This window comes from Canis lupus, chromosome 23 (genome assembly GCF_011100685.1).
Source record: "Canis lupus familiaris isolate Mischka breed German Shepherd chromosome 23, alternate assembly UU_Cfam_GSD_1.0, whole genome shotgun sequence".
In the NCBI taxonomy this organism is placed as follows: domain Eukaryota; kingdom Metazoa; phylum Chordata; class Mammalia; order Carnivora; family Canidae; genus Canis; species Canis lupus.
In genome coordinates, this window is record NC_049244.1 from 31330373 (window position 1) to 31350511 (window position 20139).

Here is a 20139-nt window from a genome sequence, read left to right on the forward strand (position 1 = left end):
TGGGCCCACCCAGAGAGTCTGCTTTTATTGGCTGAGCAAGCAGCCTGGGTATCTGTATTTTTTTTTAAAGCTGTCCAGGGGATCCTAAAGTGCAGCCAGGGTGGAGAATCACTGGGCCACATACTCCTTACCCAAGTGGGTATTCAAGTCCTTGGTGAAAAAGGGAAAAAAAAACAGGAGGCATTATCCCTAACCCCAATTTCTACCTTTTCTCTTTTCTCTGTTGCCTCTGATGGTGTCAGGGCCTTTGGGAAGCTGTCAGTCTTCCAGCCCCTCTGACAGAGAGGAAGACAGATCCTATCCTCTGCCCACCCCTGCCTGGAATGATAGGAACCCCAGAGACCTGCTAAGAACATTCTAGATTGCTAACCAGGAAAAATGTCCTTAAAATTCTTTCCTTTGGGCCAGTCCTCCTCTGGCTCTTGTCTGTGTCCGGTCTGGCCTCTCCCGTCCCTGGATGGGCAGCGGAGGGCCCGGCTGCTCCCTCAAGCAAGGGCCTAGGCAGGGCTCTCCAGCTCCTGCAGCGCCCTCACCCTCCAGACTCACCGATGAGGAAGTTGGCATAGGCTGCGGAGGCACCATACTGCTTCTCCAAAAACTTGTTGAGGAATGTGGAGAGGCCAGCAATGACCGAGGAGAAGGTGCACTGGGCCAGGACCACCAGCATGAAGAGTGGGTTCATCAGCAGCTTCAGGAAGATGCGAGGAAACCCTGTCAACAGATGGTTGTCAGGGGCCGGGCCCTCGTGGCGGTCACCACAGGGGTGCCTTGGGACTAGTCACTGCCCTTCCTCCTCCTCTAGGCAGCTCTCCTCTCTTCCTCGGGGCAGATCTGAGGCACCAAGATGTTCAGTGGCCAGTCCAGGGGCACATAGCCTCTCAACTCCCACTCAACATGTTCACAGGCTAAGCAAAGTGAGGATGTGCCTAGAAGATATCAGGCGGGGGCTGGATAGAAAAGGGGCTAACACTGGGAACGTGGTGTTAAGCATGACACATGACAGCCACCTCCATGTGAAACGAGGGAGAGAACATGGGGGCCACACCATGGAGGCAGGGCTGACTCTGCTTAAATCTGAGTCTCCTGGAACCTGCACAGCAGCAGTCACCAGAGCCTCTAGCAGAACCGCTCCTGGGAGATGGGCCAGTTACAGACCACCTGCTTTAGCTGCCCCTTCCTATGCACAACACTGCATGGGCTGGGGTACTCCCTGCCCCCACCTCAAGCCAGTGCTACATGCCCCACCCCACCCCCCGCCCTGCCCAGGGATTTGCTGGGGCAGTTAGTTACGTTTAATGAAATCCACCAGGGAGCTTCTTGGCTTGGCCTCATCCATCTTCCTTGCTTCATCCACTATGGCAGGAGACCTCTGAAGGCAGCAAAGGGGGTGAGCGTTAATGGTCCAAACTCCCTGTGGTGGCCCTACCCTGGGCCCCTGCCCCTCCTGGTGTCGGTGGCTCAGGGATGGGCAGCTGTGAGCTGCCCCAGGTGTGTGGGGGAGGGCGCCCAGAGAATGCTCGCTGGAAGCCAGTGCCACCTGCATGTCAGTGAGCCCAGTGCGGTGGCTGCTGGCCAGAACACATCCATGCCAATGCCTCCTGGGATCCCTCTGGGCATGTTATTCATATCTAGCTTTCTCTTGACTGATGCCAAAAGATGACTGATTAGATCTTGTCTGTCATAGCTACACTTCCTCGCTGTCCTCAGATTCCAGGGCTGGCAGGCTTCTGGGATACACTGGTCCTCAATGACCTCTGCTTCCAGCTCTTTCTTTTCATCTCCTCTATGGAGTCCCTGCTTCATTCTGGTCCCAAAGTTGAGTCCCACTCCAGGCTGCGTCCTGGCCCCTGGCCCACGCTTTTATGCATACCACCTCAGTGAGCTCACCTACCTCTTGTGAACTTGTCAGCTGTAGCTCTGAACCCCTACACGAGGAGTGCAAGGCCCCCGCGCTCTGACGCCATTAGGGCTTCCCAGGGGAACACACCACCAGGCCCAGGAGCTCCATGTACTGCGAGCACACTCCACATCGGGCACCGTGCCCAGCCTTCCACACACATCTCCACTCCTCACAGCCTCCTCTGAGACAGGTGCTCTATCTCCAGTATTTTAAAGGAAATGTAGAAACAGGGCAACTTGCCCAAGATCACTCTGCTAGGTTTTAAGTGGCACTCAGGCTCAGGTTCGCTGACCCCCAAACCACCACAATGCACTGACAACCTCTGAAGTTCTTCCCTAAGACAGGTGGAGGCTCTCCCACCCTTGCCACTCCTCCCACAGCTGGGCCTAGATCTCACACACCTCACTGCCAGATGTTGAGCTCGGGCTCTGGCTTGAAACCTTGGTGCCAACTTCGTCTGCTTCTCCTCCAATCTGCCCACTGCTGAGTACTTGGCACCCCCTCCAAGAACATCTCTCCGTGTCCTGCCTCAGCTGTTTGGCAACCACTGGCTGGCACTCAGCCCCATCCTTCATCTCTACACAGACTTCTTCAGATGGCCAGCCTTCCCTCCTTCCTGACTTCCTGACCTCAACCCAGCTGCCATGATGCCACCTATGTGGTCACCCAGTCACTGCAGTGCCCCAGGAACTTCATGGGATCAGAACAAGTTTTAGACCCTAACATCAAAGTCCCACCCAGCCTTCTTGTCTCTGTTTTCCATTCTCATCCTTTCCTGACTTCTTTCCCAGGAGGCAGGGCTGGCAGACACACAGAAGGTCCATCCACGCACAGTCAACTCATTCTCAGCCCACCCTCATGCTCTTCAGCTCTAGAGCTTTCCTTCCCACTCAGTCCTGCAGGTTCACACATGAGGGGCCAACTGTGCCAGTCCATATATTTGGCTTTTCCTGGCTCTTTACTATGAATTTGGTGTTTCCCAAACTATGCTCCCTGGAACCCTCCTGATGCCTGACGTGGAAAGGGCACTCTGGTGAGAGGCTGTCTGGAAATTCACCAACACTCTCACCTCTCAAAGCCTCTGAGAAGTCCTGTGTCATGCAACTTGTTTAGATTTCACCCAGAATTTGCTTAACATGCTGCAGTTTCTCAGTTCAGTTTATTTTTTCCCCATACCTCCCTTTCTTGAACTCTAAGAGGCAGAGTCATAGGCTCTCAGAACCTTACCTCTGCTTCCCTGAGCATTGCTCGAGGAAAGAAGAAAAAGGGGAAAGAGGTAAGAACCAAGGAGGCTGAGGAGATGAGCAGGCCCAGCCACCATGCTCCAATCCACCGGGGATCTCCAGGGCTCAGGTTAACCGCAGCTAGAAAGAAAGCAAAGAGAACAAGTGCTTTCTGAGTGAATGCGGGATCTCATTCTACTGGAAAGAGGGCCTCTGATCAGGGGGGCTGTCTTCCCATGATGCAGAAGAGGTAAGGCATGAGCTAGAATCTGGGTCAAGACAGCATTCCCTCTCCAGGCCATCTGGTCTCCAGAGCATGGTGGCCACTGTGCATGAAGCAGATCATGAGATAATCCCCAGGCTGAAGGAATCAGAACCTGGACCTCATCTTATTTTATTCCCAACCTTTGGTAGGTATATCAATGAAGGAGGCTGTATCCACCCACCTCCAACCAATCAGAAGACTGAGGATCAGAGATATTAGCTTTGCCCTGATCCAAGGTTAGGGCTAGTAAGTACTATTTCACTGGTCGATTTTAAACCCATGTCTCCCTGGTATCCAAACCCATTCCTAATCACTGAATGCTACTGCCTCCCCACTTTACTGATCCCTAAGAAAGGAGAACTAATAATCCTTAAGAGCCTGAGGGAACAACTATCATCAGAGTGAGCTGCTTGGCCTCCAAAGGAGATGCTTCACCCAGCCAATGTCTCCCATCTGCATCTGAGAGTCTGCCATTGTGCCTCTTGCTGTAAAGAAACCATGTGGGCATGGAGGGAGGGAGGGAGAAGGTAGCAGAATGGCCCTCAGTCCAACATGCCAGGCATCTCTGGGCACTGTCCTTGGTCCTGGGAGCTCAGCTGCAAGTCTCCTTGGGTAACCAAGAGGCAGGAACTGATTCAGGAAGTGCCAGGAAAAGGGCAAAGATGGCTTGACTCTGAGGCAGAAAGCTCCTCCTGGCTTTTCCTTGTCATGTGAAGTAAAGGCAGGTGACACCTCAATGAAGACATCATGGTCTGACAGTACCCAGGAACAGGAATCTGTGGACTCTGGCAGGATGGTGGCTTTAATGTCTGTCCATATTCTTTGTGTAATAGGCAAACTCCGGTCTGTGTGCCAGGAACTGGTGGGAGTATTATTCCCGCGTGTCTGGCTCAGACCTGCCACCTAGTCACATCTTCTGGTGGGTGGGAACTTTCTGTTTCATCCCCACATTCCACACATCTTCCATCTCTTGCCTTTGTCCAGGTGTTTTTCTCCCCTTGGAAGGCCTTCCTTCCCAGTACTACCTGCAGAAATCCCACCCACCAATGGGGATGCATGCAGATGTCAGCTGCCTAGGAAGCCCTCCCTGACCACCTCAGGCAGGAGCACTGTCTCCTGCCTTGGACCTTCCAAAGCACTTTGCCTGCCCCTCTGTGACAGTGCTGGCTCTCCCTGCCCTCTGGGAGGCTGGGTGGCATAGGACAAGCTTACAAAGGCCATGAGCCCTTGCAGGATTCACTGGGAGGCTGGCTCCATGGGTGGTCACCTCAGCGACCTGTGGACACCTCATGTGTCCTGGTCTACGGACCATATTTCCTCATTCTAAGACATACAGCAATTTAGTCCATACCATTTTGTGAAGAATAAGAGCTCAAACCTATTAACCTCTAAATATATATATCAGGCATGTTCTAATCCTTACAACAACTTTATTTTACTACCATTAGCCCCATTTTACAGGTGAGGAAACTGAGGCACAGAAAGATATAGATCACTCACCCAGTAAGAGGTAGAACCAGGATTAGACACAGCTTGTTAACTACCAGTGTTCACAGAGTTAAACATGATGTGAATCATAATCCATGTGTATATTTTACGTAGTGCCTCTTTATCCTCAAAAGAGCTCCTATTAAATCTTTTTTTTTTTGAATAATCAACGCCATCTTTGAATCCAAGAACGGTAAAACTATTTTTAATACCACTACCAAGATGGGCAGCTATGGTAGCAACAGCTGAAGCCCTGTCCCAAGTTTCTAGGTTTCCTGCTACACACTTCTCGAGGACAGAAAGTGTCCTGTGCAAGAGGAAGCACGCAGTTTGCTCCCGGCTGCCTGAGGCTCTGCAGGAGCGAATGAGTGAGGGAAAGAGGAAGCCCAAGCATCTGGAGTTAAAGCTCACCTTCTGCCCTGCCTGGCTGGGGCTTGGGGAGGCTGTCCCCTGGAACCAGTGGTGGGATGGGCATCCTTGCACACGCTCACCTGTGTCCACTCGGCCATAGTCCACAAAGATCTGCAGCATGACGGAGCCCAGCAGGTATCCGAAGGCCGGTCCAAACACAGAGATGGCAAATAAGATGGCTGGAAAGCAGGGAAGGAAAAGGAGGCTGAGGGAGCTTGAGAGGGTGTGGCAGCCCCGAGTTCTTTCCCTAGCTGAGGGATTCCTGAGATGTCACCCCATCTGTCCCCTGGCCTTCACAAGTCCACATCGAGGGCATTTCCCATAGACAAGACTAGAATCACCCAAGATCCTGAGATGTGTGGAACCAAGGCTGTTTCTCCTCCAGCCAGCTACCAAAGAGACCCACTTGCCAGGAGGGAAAGCCTCCCCAGCATTTAACGATTCCTGCTGGGTGTGCTGGTGGGCGAAGCTCCCTGCAAGTACAATGCTAGGAACCCTGGCAGGAGCTGTGGGGCCATGGAGCCAGTGGGTGTGCTCTGTCTTGTTGGAGGCGTGGGCCTCAAGAATGCTCATTGCGGCTTGTTTTAAGGGAAGGATGGGGGCAGTGAGATGGTCATTTGTTATCTGCTTTGCTTGTGCTTCTTTGAGGCCTAAGTGGACAGTTTGGGAAGACATGTGTACCCCGGCCTATACCTGGAGGATTGGACAGCAGCATTTTCAGGGGCTGTTAAAGGAGCTCCCCCATGCCCAGTGCGGGCCTAAGTGGTTACATACATTACTTATGTAATCCCACAGCTGCCCAATGCAGATACCGCTCTGCAGGAGAGGAACCTGGGGCCCTGGGGTCCAGTCACCTGCCCAGGATCACACAGTTGCTAGGTAATAGAGCTGGCATTCAAACCACATGTCTTCCCCCCAAACCTGAGCGAGTGCCACTTCAGGATGCGGCCACATCCCCGTAGCCCTCCTCAAGCCTGTGACTCACAGATGTACAGGGGTGAGTTGTTGGGCTCAGAGAAGTCATCCACGTAGGAGATTCCGAATGGCTGAATGGGCACCGTCCCGACGCCTGCCAGCAGCTGGGCGACCACCATGAGACCCCACATGCTGCTGGTCTCCTTCCGGGAGTCCTGGGTGGTGCTATGGCACTTACTGGGGGGAAGGTCCTGCCAGTGCTTCTGACAGAGCTCAGCTTGGAAGTGGCTGCTGTTCCCTGTAATGAGAGAGCACGCCAGTAACCACCACCTGGTCTTCTAGTTCCACCAGCTGGCCTCCAAATCTGGCCTTTCTCTCAGGCCTTTGGGAAGTGACTGTAGACACAAAGGTCAGAGTGTGGGCTCCCTGTTCCAGGAGCAGCCCTTCTTGGGTGAGAGGAATCTTCCACCCATGGCTATCCATTCTTTGTCCTCTGTGAGTACAGGCAGGGAGCTGATCATGGAGGTTGATACCGGCATTCCCAGAGGAAAGGGTTGCTCAGTTGAAAAAGGGGGATCCAGGATCAAAATCCAGGCCTGCTGGACTGAAACGCTCTGTGCTCAGCCTCGGACTTGGGGTCCCTGGGGTGTGGTTCTCTTTAGCAGAACAAAGGCTCACAGAAGACACAGAGGATAGTGTCATCCCCACTTGGGATGCATCCCTCCTGTGTCATGACCCCTGGAACCTGATTCCTGGAGAAGCCTGGCACTGTGTCACACAAAGGCATTTAATGTCCTTACTGAATGTGGGCAGCAACCAAGAATCCTACAATCTGGGGAGCTGGAAAGGACTTGAGACCTTCAAGTTCAATCCCTCCTTTCTGGGAGGGTCCCAGAGACTCCCAGCATGCTGTGAGCACCATGCTGCCTGTGACTGCCACTTCCATGCCATTGTTTTTAACTTGGCCCACACTAACCAATCAGCACTGTCAGCTCTCCAAGGCCTCAAGAGCTCTTGAGGGGTCCCTTCCAGAAGATCCCTTTTTCTCATACCTTGTCCAAGCCAATGGACACCACTAACATCACTGATCTTGCTCTATGAGATTGTCATTTCACACTAACATAATTCCCTTTAATTCTCATTTGGGGTACTGCCAGAGAGGGTAAAGCACTGATCTATGTTGGCCTCAAAGCCCCAAAGAGAGGAAATATGAGGGCTGTGGACCAGATTTGCCCCTCATGCTCAACTGTGCCCCAGCCTGCCCTGGATGGTGGGGTAAGGGTCTGCCCTCCTCATTGCTCTCTCTCTTCCCCAGGCACACATGCTTGGTCCCCCTAGTCCCACCCCTACCTGTCCTCTACACTGATGTTTGTATAGGGCACATTTGAAAACTCCTGGCCTACAGAACTCCCCCATGGAATGAACAGGAGGCCTGTCCCAGGAACACCAAGGAAGGATAAGGTGTCTTCTTGTTAAGGTCATCCAGACAGGGGAAAACTTGGATGCTGAGTCCTGAAAAACCTCCTGGACCAAATTTTATTCATCCTCAGTTGGTCAGTTATTTGGCCAATAGTGACTGTGGGCAGGCACTCTGCTGGGGTAGGGGACAGGGAGGTGACAGAGACAAAGGCATGAGTGTTGCCTTCACAAACTTCAGCCTACTGTGGCCACAGTTCATTGAAGAAGCAACCACAGTATTGTTCCAATCCTAACCACAATGAGATATCCTTTCACATTCGTCAGGATGGCTATTATCAATAACAATGACAACAAACAGAAAACATCAAGTGTTGTTTGTATAAGACGAAGAAAAAGTTAGAGCCCTTTGTACATTGCTGGAAGGAATGCAAAATGGTGCGGCCATGATGGAAGATGGTATGGCAGTTCCTTCAAAAAACTTAAATACAACCACCATAAGATTCAACATTTACATTTCTGGGTATACACCCCAAATAATTTAAAGCAGGACTTGTACACCAGCATTCATAGCAGGGCTATTCATAATAGCCAAAAGGTGGAAACAATCCAAATGTCCATCAACAAATGAATGGATAAACAAAATGTGATAGACACATAAAATGGAATATTACTGAGCCTTAAAAAGGAAGGAAATTCTGATACCTGCTACATACAAAATGGAAGAACCCTGAAGACATTATGCTAACCGAAAAAAGCCAGACACAAAGGTACAAACATTGCATGACTCCACTTATATGAAGAAACTAGAATAGACAAATTCATAGAGAGAAAGAGAGTAGAATGGTGGTTATCAGGGGCTGGTGGGGGAGGGGGACTGAATGGCACAAAATAAAGTTCAGTATGACCAGCATGCAGGTCTAAGCAGGGTGAGGCATGGCCACTCCTGGAGGGCTTGTGTGTCCTGGGAAGGGGTTTGGATTGTATCCTAAGGAAAATCCCGGAGGGTTGAAGATCATGACGGGAGCAGTGCAACGAACACACTGGAAGCATTAAGACCGATTGCAAGGCCTATGTGCAGGGAGTGGAATTGACCCAGTAAAGAGGTATTTTGATAGCAAAATAGATGAGGTGGTGCATTGCACGAGGGAAGGGGAGGGCTGGCCGGCTTTGCAGACTGTGATGCACAGCCCAGAGGCACGTGTGTGGGACACACGAGGGCAGGCTAGCTGCTGGAGCACAGGCACATGGTAGATGAAGGCCTAAAGAGTAAGTGTTTCTTTTAAGAGTCTAGTTCTTTTTTTTTTAAATTTTTTTATTTATTTATGATAGTCACATAGAGAGAGAGAGAGAGGCAGAGACACAGGCAGAGGGAGAAGCAGGCCCCATGCACCGGGAGCCCGACGTGGGATTCGATCCCGGGTCTCCAGGATCGCGCCCTGGGCCAAGGGCAGGCGCTAAACCGCTGTGCCACCCAGGGCTCACTAAGAGTCTAGTTCTTAATTTCTCTGATCTCTTATTATTTTTCGACATTCACATCTATTAGAACACTGTTGCTGGCCTGGTTGGTAAAATTATTTTTTTTGTGGGACATTTAATGGTCATCGAAGATCATAGAAATGTTGACCAGCTTATTAAATCCTCATATGGCACATTGCATGGTATGCCAGTGCCACAAAAATCCTCACAAAATTCCACCTAATGAAATGTCCAGGAGGCAAAACCCTCTGGGGGTCATTTGTTATTATTAACTTTTGGAATGTCAATTCCGTGTCAAGAACTGCCTTTACTAAAATGTGTATTTTAAAATTGGCCCCAACTGCAAGTCTCTGGAGTTCCTCTTTGGCTCTTCTGCATTCCAAATTGATCCAAGATCTCTTCATGAACTCTCTTTTCCTTATGCCAGGCCTGACTGGGGCCAAATCCACTCTGGCCCAGGCCATGACTCATACGAAATTCACCTGCAGAAGACAAGGCTTCTTTCACCAGGTAGCACTGCCCTCAGTGATGTAGCACCTGGCTGTCCTGGAGGCAGGCAGCCCTGAAGCCAGGAAGAGCAGGGTGCAACAATGGGTAGGACCTGCTGCTCCCTGGCTTGATGTGGGCACAGGTGTTTATGCCAGAGACAAACATAGTGTAGGCTTCCTAAGAATTCACACCTGAGACTCCTGCAGTGGGTGGCCATGGCCGGCTTCCTCTGGTGAGAGTGGAGTCTTCTAGAATTTAAACCGTTAGACCATTAGGATCTTCCGCTAAAAATCTAGAGGACAGGGATCGGTGAGTCTAAGGGCTAGAAGGATGGAGAGGAAAAGACCTTCTATCAGAAGACTTTGGCAAAACCAGTGGGGAGGTGGGGAACTTGGCTTTCTTTGCCCCACTCCACCCTTCTCCCTGGAGTGGATTTCTCAGCTTCTTTTAGGAGCTCAGGCCCATCTGAAGGAGACAGAACAACCTCTCCCCATTTCTCAAGCATTTCAGCAAGGGGCCTGTACCCAGTTACTCTCCATTGACTTATGGAAGCACATCAACCTCGTCTTCTGATGTTGCTAGCTCTGACCTTCCCACCGTATCAAATCCTGTGGTAAGGTCAGAGAAATGCCTGCTTAGTCCAGCCACCACAGACTCCAGAGGGTGCCTGCCCACCCAAGGTCTCTTTCCTCCATCTTGGAGGGCCCTGGGAAAAGGAGGTAGGGGAGTCTGTTCATTAGAGGGATGTCAGTCTGTTTCTCATCTTCCCTGAGGCAGACTTCTGGAAGGCTCAAGCTCATCAGAACACATTCTTTTCCCACAAGACACCAGAAGTCTGACTGTGCCAGTTTTCACAGGGCTGTGAAATGCTAACCAGAAACAGGCTGGGACCTCTCTCCTCCTCCAGCTACCCCAGCACCACCCCAGCTGCACGTGAGTCAACCCTCTGACTCATTCCACAGTTTAAATTCAGAGATTCAGTTCTAATTTCTGGACCCCTCAGTGGGTTTAGAAAGATAGAGGACTTTGTGGCAGGAAGGTTGACTTCCTTAGAAGGGTACCTACAGAGACAGGGCAAATCTGGGCAAACTAAGGTCTAGCCACTCCATTGTTCAAGGACACACATTCCATGTGTGGCCAGGCTGAAGCCAGCTGGAGGGGGCCCAACGGTATAAGAGGTCTCTACACAAAGATCTGAAACGGGGTCTGAGAGAGGACCCTAGAAGGGTCAAGCAACATAAGAAGGCCACAGCAAATGGGGCTTTCCTTTGACTAGTCATGCTCATCATTTTGGTAGAGGAAAGAGAGGTCTTTTAGGGAACAGAAGGGCAGTGAGTCCTTCTTCAAGTTACGTTCCTTGAAAGCCACACACACCTCCCTGCTCAGAAGGGGGCATGGTTTGTGGGTGAGTAGGGTCAAGTGAGGCAAGACCCAAGCCTCAGAAGCAATTCATTAGAGAATAATAGGAAAAGGCTGGGGAGGGGGTGCTTCTGGAGAGTTTTTTGGAAACATGGCCAAGGTGCCAAACCCTCAGGCTATCAGCAAACCCCGGGAACCTCATTCAGAATGTTCCATTCTGAAGGACCTATTTCCTCATCCTCCTAAATTCAGCTTCTCAACAGTTCTTCCCGAAACTCTGGCAACACCCACCAGCAGGCTTGGAACAGACTGTCCCAAACTCAGTCGTGATTTGAGATCTCAAAGTGGTTTGCAAAGTAGGTTGTTCACACATCAGAAGTGATTGGATTCTCAGTGCAGTTCACAAAACCCTGATACTCCATAACGTCCCGCTAATAATATGTGGTCTATTCCAACTAGACTAAGTCTCCACTTACAAAATAATTTCGGAAAGAACTCAAATACAAAAGCTAACCTTACACATAAAGGAGCTAGAGAAAAAACAGCAAATAGATCCTACACCCAAGAGAAGAAGGGAGTTAATAAAGATTCGAGCAGAACTCAACGAAATCGAGACCAGAAGAACTGTGGAACAGATCAACAGAACCAGGAGTTGGTTCTTTGAAAGAATTACAAAATAATTTCTATGGGCATATGCATATCCCAAAATGTGTTTTATTTTGGGAAACTAGGAGAAAAGAGTCTGTACCAGCAGAAACCCAACAGAATTAGGTTTGACAGCCTGAGACACATCATGGGGTAGTGAAAGGAATTCACATTTTGAAGCCAGATAAATCAAGTTCAAATCTCGGTTCTACTGCTCACTGATTGGGGGCCTCTCAGAATCTCAATGTCTTCATCCCAAAACGATATAATAATATCTACCTTACAATATTCTTATTAGGATTAAAAATAGTGAGTATCTTATAACATGGGACATAGTGATCAAATAAAAACATCATCCAAAGAGGCTAGAAACTTTGAGAAATTTAAATGGAGAAGGAAGATGGTGGAATCCTAGAGATAGGCAATAGAGCCCAGGTTTCTAAGAACTTAGGGACTGGGTCTAGAAACTAGAGACAAGTAAGATCAGTGTAGATCACCAGCAGAGGATGGATTAGAATAAAGGAACTGCTTAGAAGGGTTCATATCTTTGAGAGAAAAGAGTGAGCTCAGGGGAGTAGAAGGAGTGTGTTCCTGTGTTCTGCTCTCAGACTGAGTTTGCAAGACTAGTTTTGAGGCTGAGGCTGGACACACCTCCTCACACCATCACCCCACCCTAGAGGGGGCCCCAGGGAAAATGCCTACTTGTATTGAGGAGGCCAGGTGACCAATGAGCCAGACGTGAGAGGGCAGGTGCACTGTGCATGGTGAAACGACACTGGACGTTACACTGCCAGCAAGGGGTTTGCCCCACTCACATCTTGCCCCTGAACCCTGGGGAATTGCCACCAGGCCAAGGAAGGAGGCATCGCCTGGCTTGGCTCATCAACAAAATAGTTTCTCAGTGGACAGGAGTGAAGGAAGATATACTTGGATGGTGGTTCAGAGCCATTTAATTTTAATATCGGAAGAGATGTGAGCTTAATATACACACACACCCCAATTGGTAGTGAAGCAGAACTTATTCTTCACAGATTTATTCAACAGGCTGATGAGGAGCTCTTTGAAAAAAAAAAAAAGGTGATTAGCTGAGCCAACATGAGTTCATTAAGAGCCAGTCATGCCAAACCAACCTCATTTCCTTTGTTAGTGCGGCTTGCAGACCAGCAGGAAGTTGTAACATGGTGTTACTTGACCGGAGGAAGTCTTTTAGACAAAGCCTGTCATGATATCCTGGTAGACAAGATGCGGACATGTGGCTAGAAAGTCCTTTGAGGAGAACTGGCTCAAAGCACATCAAGGGCTGGCATCAAGGGGCCAGTGTGACCCAGAAGATGGTGGCCCTAATTGCACACCACCCAATGCTATTGTCACAGGCTTGGGTGAAAATTTGTGAATGGCACAAATGACAAAGCTGAGAGGAATAGTTAATAAGACAGTCCAAACCTGAAAACTCAAAATTAGGCATGAGGCTCTAAGGAGGGGCTCCAATCAAGGAGAATTAATCTAATAGAATCGGTCTGGGCTACCATACCAAAGTATCATAGACTGAATGTTTGTAAATGACAGAAATCTATGTTCTCACAGTTCTAGAAGCTGGGAGTCTGAGATCAGGGAGCCAGCACACAGAGGTTCTGATGAGAGCCTCTTCTGGGTGGCAGACTGAAGACTTCTTATGTCCTCACAAGGCAGAAATAGAGTGAGGGAGCTCTTTGATCTCTTATAAGGGCTCTGATCCTATTCATGAGGGCACAACCCTGGTGCCCTAATCACCTCCCAAAGTCCCCATCTCCTAACACCATTACGTGGGTCCTGACTTCTCTTTGCAGTTTTCTCCCTTTAGCTCTGAGCCTCACATCCTTGGATGGTGGCCAATCCAAGTTCTTGACCCTGAAGAATCCTCTGCCCCCGAGAGAAAGAAACTGCTCTTGCAGGTTTCCTGCCTCCCGGTGGGGAGCACACTGCCCAAATGTGCCTGGTGGTTCCCATTCCAAACCTTTGGGTCGCAGAAGGTGTCTGGGCACAGCCAGCAGTTCTGCTCTACCAGGTGTGGCAAGAAGAGTAGTAGAAAGTTCCTCCGTGTTCTCCAGGGATCTTCAGGGAGCCCCAGGCCTCCTACAGGAGAGCTTCAAACCATATTCTCCAGTGGAACAAGGACCCAGACTCTGTTTCTGTGGGGCTATCCCTCACTCCCAACTGTGCCCAAAGCCAGTGGAATAGTCACCACTCTTTCTTTTCCACCCTGTGTGCTGACTCTCCCAAGGAGACCCCACCACCACCACCTCCCAGAACCTCCCACCATGCCTGAGACATACAGTCAGCCAGGGATGCTGGAGAAGTGACTCTCCCCAGGGGAGCAGAGTGCAGAACACAACTTGCAGGATGCAGCTTGCTGCCTAGCACTGCCTACCCCCTGCCCCCCGCCCAGACCCAAGCAGGGCTGCCACCCCAGCCTCATTTCTGAACAGAGGAAATGACTAAACAAGCCCTGGGGGCCTGACTGGAAGGGGGAGCCATGCTCAGGTCTCTCTGCTCAGACTTCAGCTGGAGACTTAGGAGAACATGGGGTCTCATTTCCAGGCTCGTCAAGGTGGGAGACTGTGGCTTGCCCACAAAACAGATGTTAAGAGAGCCTGACGGTCCACTATTTTCTTTTTTTTTTAAGATTTTATTCATCCATTCAGGAAGAGAGAGAGAGATTGAGAGAGAGAGAAGAGAGAGAGAGAGGCAGAGACACAGGCAGAGGGAGAAGCAGGCTCCATGCAGGGAGCCTGATGCAGGACTCTATCCCAAGACTTCGGGGCCATGCCCTGGGCTGAAGGCAGGCACTAAACCGCTGAGCTATCCAGGGATCCCCATAAACTTCCTACACATAAAATACTTCCCTCACACATACACCTATACATAATTACCCCACAGACACACTCACACTTTCCCTGTCCCCCTGCACAACTTCTGAGCAAACCCATCTTACACCATGGCAGGGTGTTCACTACTGAACAGCCCTGAGCTTATCTGTCATGAGCAGTTCTCTCAGTGAAGGACCCTGAATGGCTTCCACAGTTTAGCGGAGTGGGTTCTGCTCTGGGGGTTGGGGCGCTGATTCCAGGCCCTGTGTGTTATCCACTGAGGAAGGGACCCAGTCACCCAGGAGCTTGAGGCTTCCCCTCCTTATGCCTCCTTACACCCTCCTTCCCAGGGACACCCTTGGGATGAATGAGCATGGGTAAGCTGGCACATTTATGAATAAATGACTAGAAAGCGACTCTTCCCTTTCTTTTCCCAACTGTTTCAAAAATACAATCCAACCCCCACTTCTTATCTTACAGGAAGCTCCCTGCCTGTGCGCATCCATTGTCTGTGTAGGGGCCAACTTCCCTCTGGCCTTGGCTTAGAAGCATTCACGGGTTACACCTAGTCCTGCCAGACATTGGTTTCCGAAGACCCTTCCCTTATCTCCTAAGGGAATTGGTGTCATGTTGGCCTGTTTCCCATCTACTGAAACCTCTCTGAGCCTTCCAGAAGTGGTCTTGGAAGCTTGGCTGGGTAGCTTAGTCTTTTCTCTAAAGGCGCCACGGCACATTTCCGGACCCCTCTGACATTTAGAAAATCTAAACATTCATAAATGTCTGCCTGGCCTTTTTAAAATTAGCAATTAGTTGTTAAAGGTCTCCATGATTCCCACAATGTTCAGCCCCTCTTTATTTTTTTCCTAAAATACACAGTTACTCTTCATTTCCCATGTTCATTTCTGGAGTAGCTTTGCTCCAAGGGGACGAAATCAAGATATAATAGGTCTGGGGGTCATTACTTACGAGTAACAGATTTCAAATGTCACAAGGGCAGACAAAGAAAAATGTGCTGGACAGGTAACATGGGCCAGACACTTTACCTATACTATATTGTGTTAATTTTGCCCTCAGAACACCCTGAAAGTGAAGTTATTATGGGTCCCATTTTACAGATAAGGAAACAGGGTTAGAAGAGTAAGGTAGTAGCTTGCTTAAGGGGCCTTGGCAAGTAAATGGCTGAGATTCATTTGAATGCTGAAGTCCATGCTCTACCCATCATACCAGGCTGCTGCAACTCCTGTTGGAGCAGAAGAGCAGCCCATGCTTCAACTGAGAGAAATCCTATGGACTCACATAAGGAGGATGCAGCAGGGACTCTGTTGAGGGAGGAGCCCTGCTCCTGAGTGGAGCAGAACACCTATAGTGAGGACCAAGAAGAAATTGCCTTTAGATGCCCCCAGGATGCCCAACCCACAGCCGAGAGCTGTGAGACTCAACTTGCTATGGGAAGCAGGGTGCTTCCTCATTTGGGACCCTGCTTTACCCAGCATAATACATATCTTGTCCCCACTACTGCCAATATTTTTTCAAAGATTTTATTTATTTATTTGGGAGAGAGAGAGAGAGAGAGAGAGCATGCGTGAGCATGAGCTGAGGGGCAGAGGAAGTACCAGACTCCCCATGAGTGTGGACCCTGCATGGGGCTCAATCCCAGGACCCCAAGGTCATGACCTGAACTGAAGTCAGACACTTACCTGACTGAGCCACCCAGGTGCCCCACCGCACCACTTCCAGTTATAAAAGTCAACATTTAACAGTCTAAATTCTGAGCATGCATTCTCCCAGCCCTTGTACCCCTGTGAGCAAGTGTCCATTTCATACAGGGAGGAACTGACACTCAGCTGAGGAGGAGATGGCCCCGAGGCTGCACTGTGAGTCTCAATTCCCAAGGACTGCTTGACTCCAGAACACGACTCAGGGCGGTGCATTTAATAAAATTCATTTGTTCCTGATTGCCTTGCATAATTCAAAACTAAAGTTCCCGTAGGAATATACTTGAAATAGGAGTTGCATTTCAAACTTTTCCCATGAAGTGAGACTTTCTGGATATTTTTACTTGCACATATTAGCATAGCACATGCCCATGCTGTACTGGTACCCTGCACACAGCCCCAGATGGATCCCACCGATGTGGCTCCTGGGCCAAAGTCCTCCTCATCCTACCCCTGGCACTGGGAAAATGCTCTGAAGGTGGCTCAGCCCTGAGCACTTCCAGCTGCTGCTCTGACCCCAGCCAGAGTAAGAAAGACTGCTGTGCCTCATTGTTGCAAATAGAATTTACACAGATAGAGCAACAGCAACGAAAAAGTTTCCTCTCCTGGTCTGCAGTTCCCCGGGCAGGTTGAGAGGCTAGCCGTGGTCCCTGTCCCAGTCCCCTTCAGTTCCCTCTCACTGGAGTTTGGCTAAGAGCACCGGGGTCGAGGAGGGAATGGCAGAGTGTTTCCCTCTGAGCAGGGAGGATTGTGGTGGGCTGAACCCCAGCCAATGGACCATCCCTAACAAGGAGCAGAGTGATTATTTTCAGAGGCCCGCCCATCTCTAACCACCCTCTGTGGTGGCTGCTCTGTGCGAAGCAAATGCCATTGGTATGTGGCCCACGCTGCGGAGAGCCAACCCACCGACCCATAGTGTGTGGTGCCTGGCAGGATGCCCTCCCCTCAGCCTGGCCCCAGTGCCCCAGGCTCCCTTGCTGATTTCATTAACCCAGTCCTCATGCTGCTGGGGAAGGGCAGGGGCCCTGGGTCTGGAGTGGACTTGGCACAGGGCTCTCTGGGAGGGTGGCCAGCAATACCCAACTCTCCTTCAGAACTGGCCTCAAATCCCTTGTCTAGACTGAGGAGGAGAAAGAGCATGGCAGGGCCCCTAGCTTTGGGTCTGTCTTCCTCCTGGAGCTACTTGAGGAAGGATTTAGTCTCTACATAGTCCACACATATACAAGGCCACAATGCAAAAGATTCCCATGATCAGACCCAACAGACATTTCACCATTAGATACTGCTACTCTGGCTCTGTTCTTTTTCCATTCCAGCCACCTGTCTCTCCCTACCAGAGGTCTCACAACCTATAAAGGAATGAATCCCTTTGGGTTGCCTGGGTGGTTCAGCCAGCTAAGCATCTGCCTTCAGCTCAGGTCATGATCCCAGGGTCCTGGGATTGAGTCCCATGTGGGGCTCCCTGCTCAGCGGGGACCCTGCTTCTCCCTCTGCCCCTCTCCCGCTCATGCTCTCTCCCTCTCTCTCTCAAATAAATAAATAAAATCTATTTTTAAGAACCCCTTTAGTCAGGCAGCCCCTGTGGTTTAGCTCCGCCTGAAGCCCAGGGTGTGATCCTGGAGACCGGGATCGAGTCCCACGTCGGCTCCCTGCATGGAGCCTGCTTCTCTCTCTGCCTGTGACTCTGCCTCTCTCTCTCTCTCTCTCTCTCTCTCTCTCTCTGTGAATAAATAAAAAATAAAATCTTTAAAAAAAAAAGAATTTGGAGTTTGTTTAGTCATTCTGTTTCAACTCTTAAAACTAACTTCTACATATGACCCCTCCCAAAATGCCTGACATTTCAGTAAACAGGTAAACAAAAATCAGAATCAGTTATTCCCTTAGTATAGTCTTTGGTGGCTCACTGACTCTCAGACATCTTCAATTCCAATATAGTAGGCCAAGGATGAGCATGTGTGGACTGAGCCTCTCATTGCTGCTCATCCCAAAACCACTGCCTCTTCTTACATCCTTTAAAACATGTACAAGTTTATCCCAAGCCAATAAATTATCACAAAATTATCTCCAAAGCAGTGTTGTTCCTGAGATGCTGAGTGAATACAAATGTAAAACCACTTTGTAAGGCTATATCCTCAACCCAGATCACATAAAATTTCTACAGGGGAAAATAATCCCACTGCAAATGATCCCACAGTCAAACATTGTAAAACATACAGTAAATAATCCACCCTAAGCAAGAGCAAGCAAACACAAAACATGGGAGGCTTAACATTCCCCAAACTTTAGTTATGGGAGCAAACAGAAAAATACTATAAAATAAATAAATGTTTAAGATAATTGAAGAGACCAAAGTAAAAATAGAAATCATAAGACACCATCAAAAACATGAAAATAGGGCAGACAGATTTGGAAAACTATCATAATAACTTTTAGAAATTAGCAAAATATAGAGAGCCATTAAAATGTACAATGTAGAGTATGAGTTGGATCCAACTGAGAGAGCTGGGGGAGACAAAGTGAGCAGCAAGATTTCCTGCCTGAGGAAATCACCCAGGAGGCAGCTTGGATGAATAAAGCACCCAAAACTATGAAAGACAGGAGACAAGGAGGCCAGACATGAATATATATATATATATATCATATGCATTTTTATAAGAAAGAAGGGAGAAAATAGGGCTATGCAATATTGGGAACATTTTTGGCTGAGAGTTTTTCAGAATCAAAGAAAAACCTTAATCTTCAAAAGAAATAGCATACTGAACTTCCAAACAGATAAGTAAAAATTAACCTATATTTAGAAACCATTATAGTAGACATGTAAGATCTCAAGGAAGAGAAGGAAATCTTAAAGTCAACTACAGAGAAAAAATGGAATTCTCAGAAAGGAATGATGATGAGACTGAGGTAGAAGTCCCAATACTAGAAAGAGGAGCCAGAAGATAGAGGCCTGGTATCTTCAAAGCATTGAGAGGAAATAACTAAAATCCTGCTTGCAGCCAAGCCACGAGGCAAGGACAAGGGTAAAACTTACATTTTAAGACATAGTTTTAGAGATTTTCTCATCCATGGTCCCACCTGAAAGTAATGCTAATGAATGTATTTCAGGAAAAAGGAAATTAAACCAACAAGAGCAGGTGAAATGCAAGAAGCAAAGAAAGAAGAAAACTTGTAGGTAAATATGCATAAGTGCTAACTTATTTATAACTAACAATGACTATAATAATAATAGGTACTGGCAGAACCTGCCAGTGGTCAACAAAAACATGGAAGATGGAAGAGGACATCGAGTAGTAAAACATCCTAGCATCCTTACTTTGTTGAAGAATAGAGACATTCATCAGCTTTAGAGTTTGTTAAATTGTAGGTCAGTGTTAAAATGTAAGGGTAAGGGTGAGGCATACTGTGTTCATGGATTGGTAGACTGAATAAATGTGTTCGGCGCCCCCAAATTGATCTATGAATTTAATGCAATTCGAATAAAAATTCCAGAAGGATTTTTTTTCAGAGACAAGCTGACTATAAAATTTATATGGGAGGGCAAATGAATAAGAATAGATATAACAATTTGAAAAAGAATAAAGTTGGAAGAATCATAGTAACCAGTTTTAGGCCTTAACTGTAAAGCTGCAGGAATCATGACAGTGTGATAGAACAGACACATAGACTAATGGAAAAGAATAGAAAGTCTAGAAAAAGACCCACACAAGTATGACCAGTTGATTTTTAATAATGGTACAAAAAATATTTAATGGAGAAAAGATAGTCTTTTTGACAAATGATGCTAAAACTATTTAATATCCATATGCAAGAGAAGAAAAAGAGTCCTATAAAAATTAACTCAAATGGATCATAGATCGAAATGTAAGTGGAAAGCTGTAAAACTTAAGAATAAAAAACAAAAAACAGAACTGCACACATAGGAGATAATCTTCCTGATGTGGGATTAAGCACAGTTCTTATATGTGCACTAAAAGCACAATAGGTTAAA

General features: G+C 48.5%; 1 protein-coding gene across 1 annotated transcript in view; it reads right to left on the reverse strand.

Moving 5' to 3' along the window:
- Positions 1–20139, reverse strand: part of SLCO2A1 (solute carrier organic anion transporter family member 2A1) — a 78864-nt gene that overhangs the window by 12734 nt on the left and 45991 nt on the right. Inside the window, 5 exon segments of the mRNA NM_001011558.1 lie at positions 547–711; positions 1291–1369; positions 3128–3264; positions 5368–5466; positions 6273–6500. Coding sequence (NP_001011558.1) covers positions 547–711; positions 1291–1369; positions 3128–3264; positions 5368–5466; positions 6273–6500 — 708 coding nt within the window.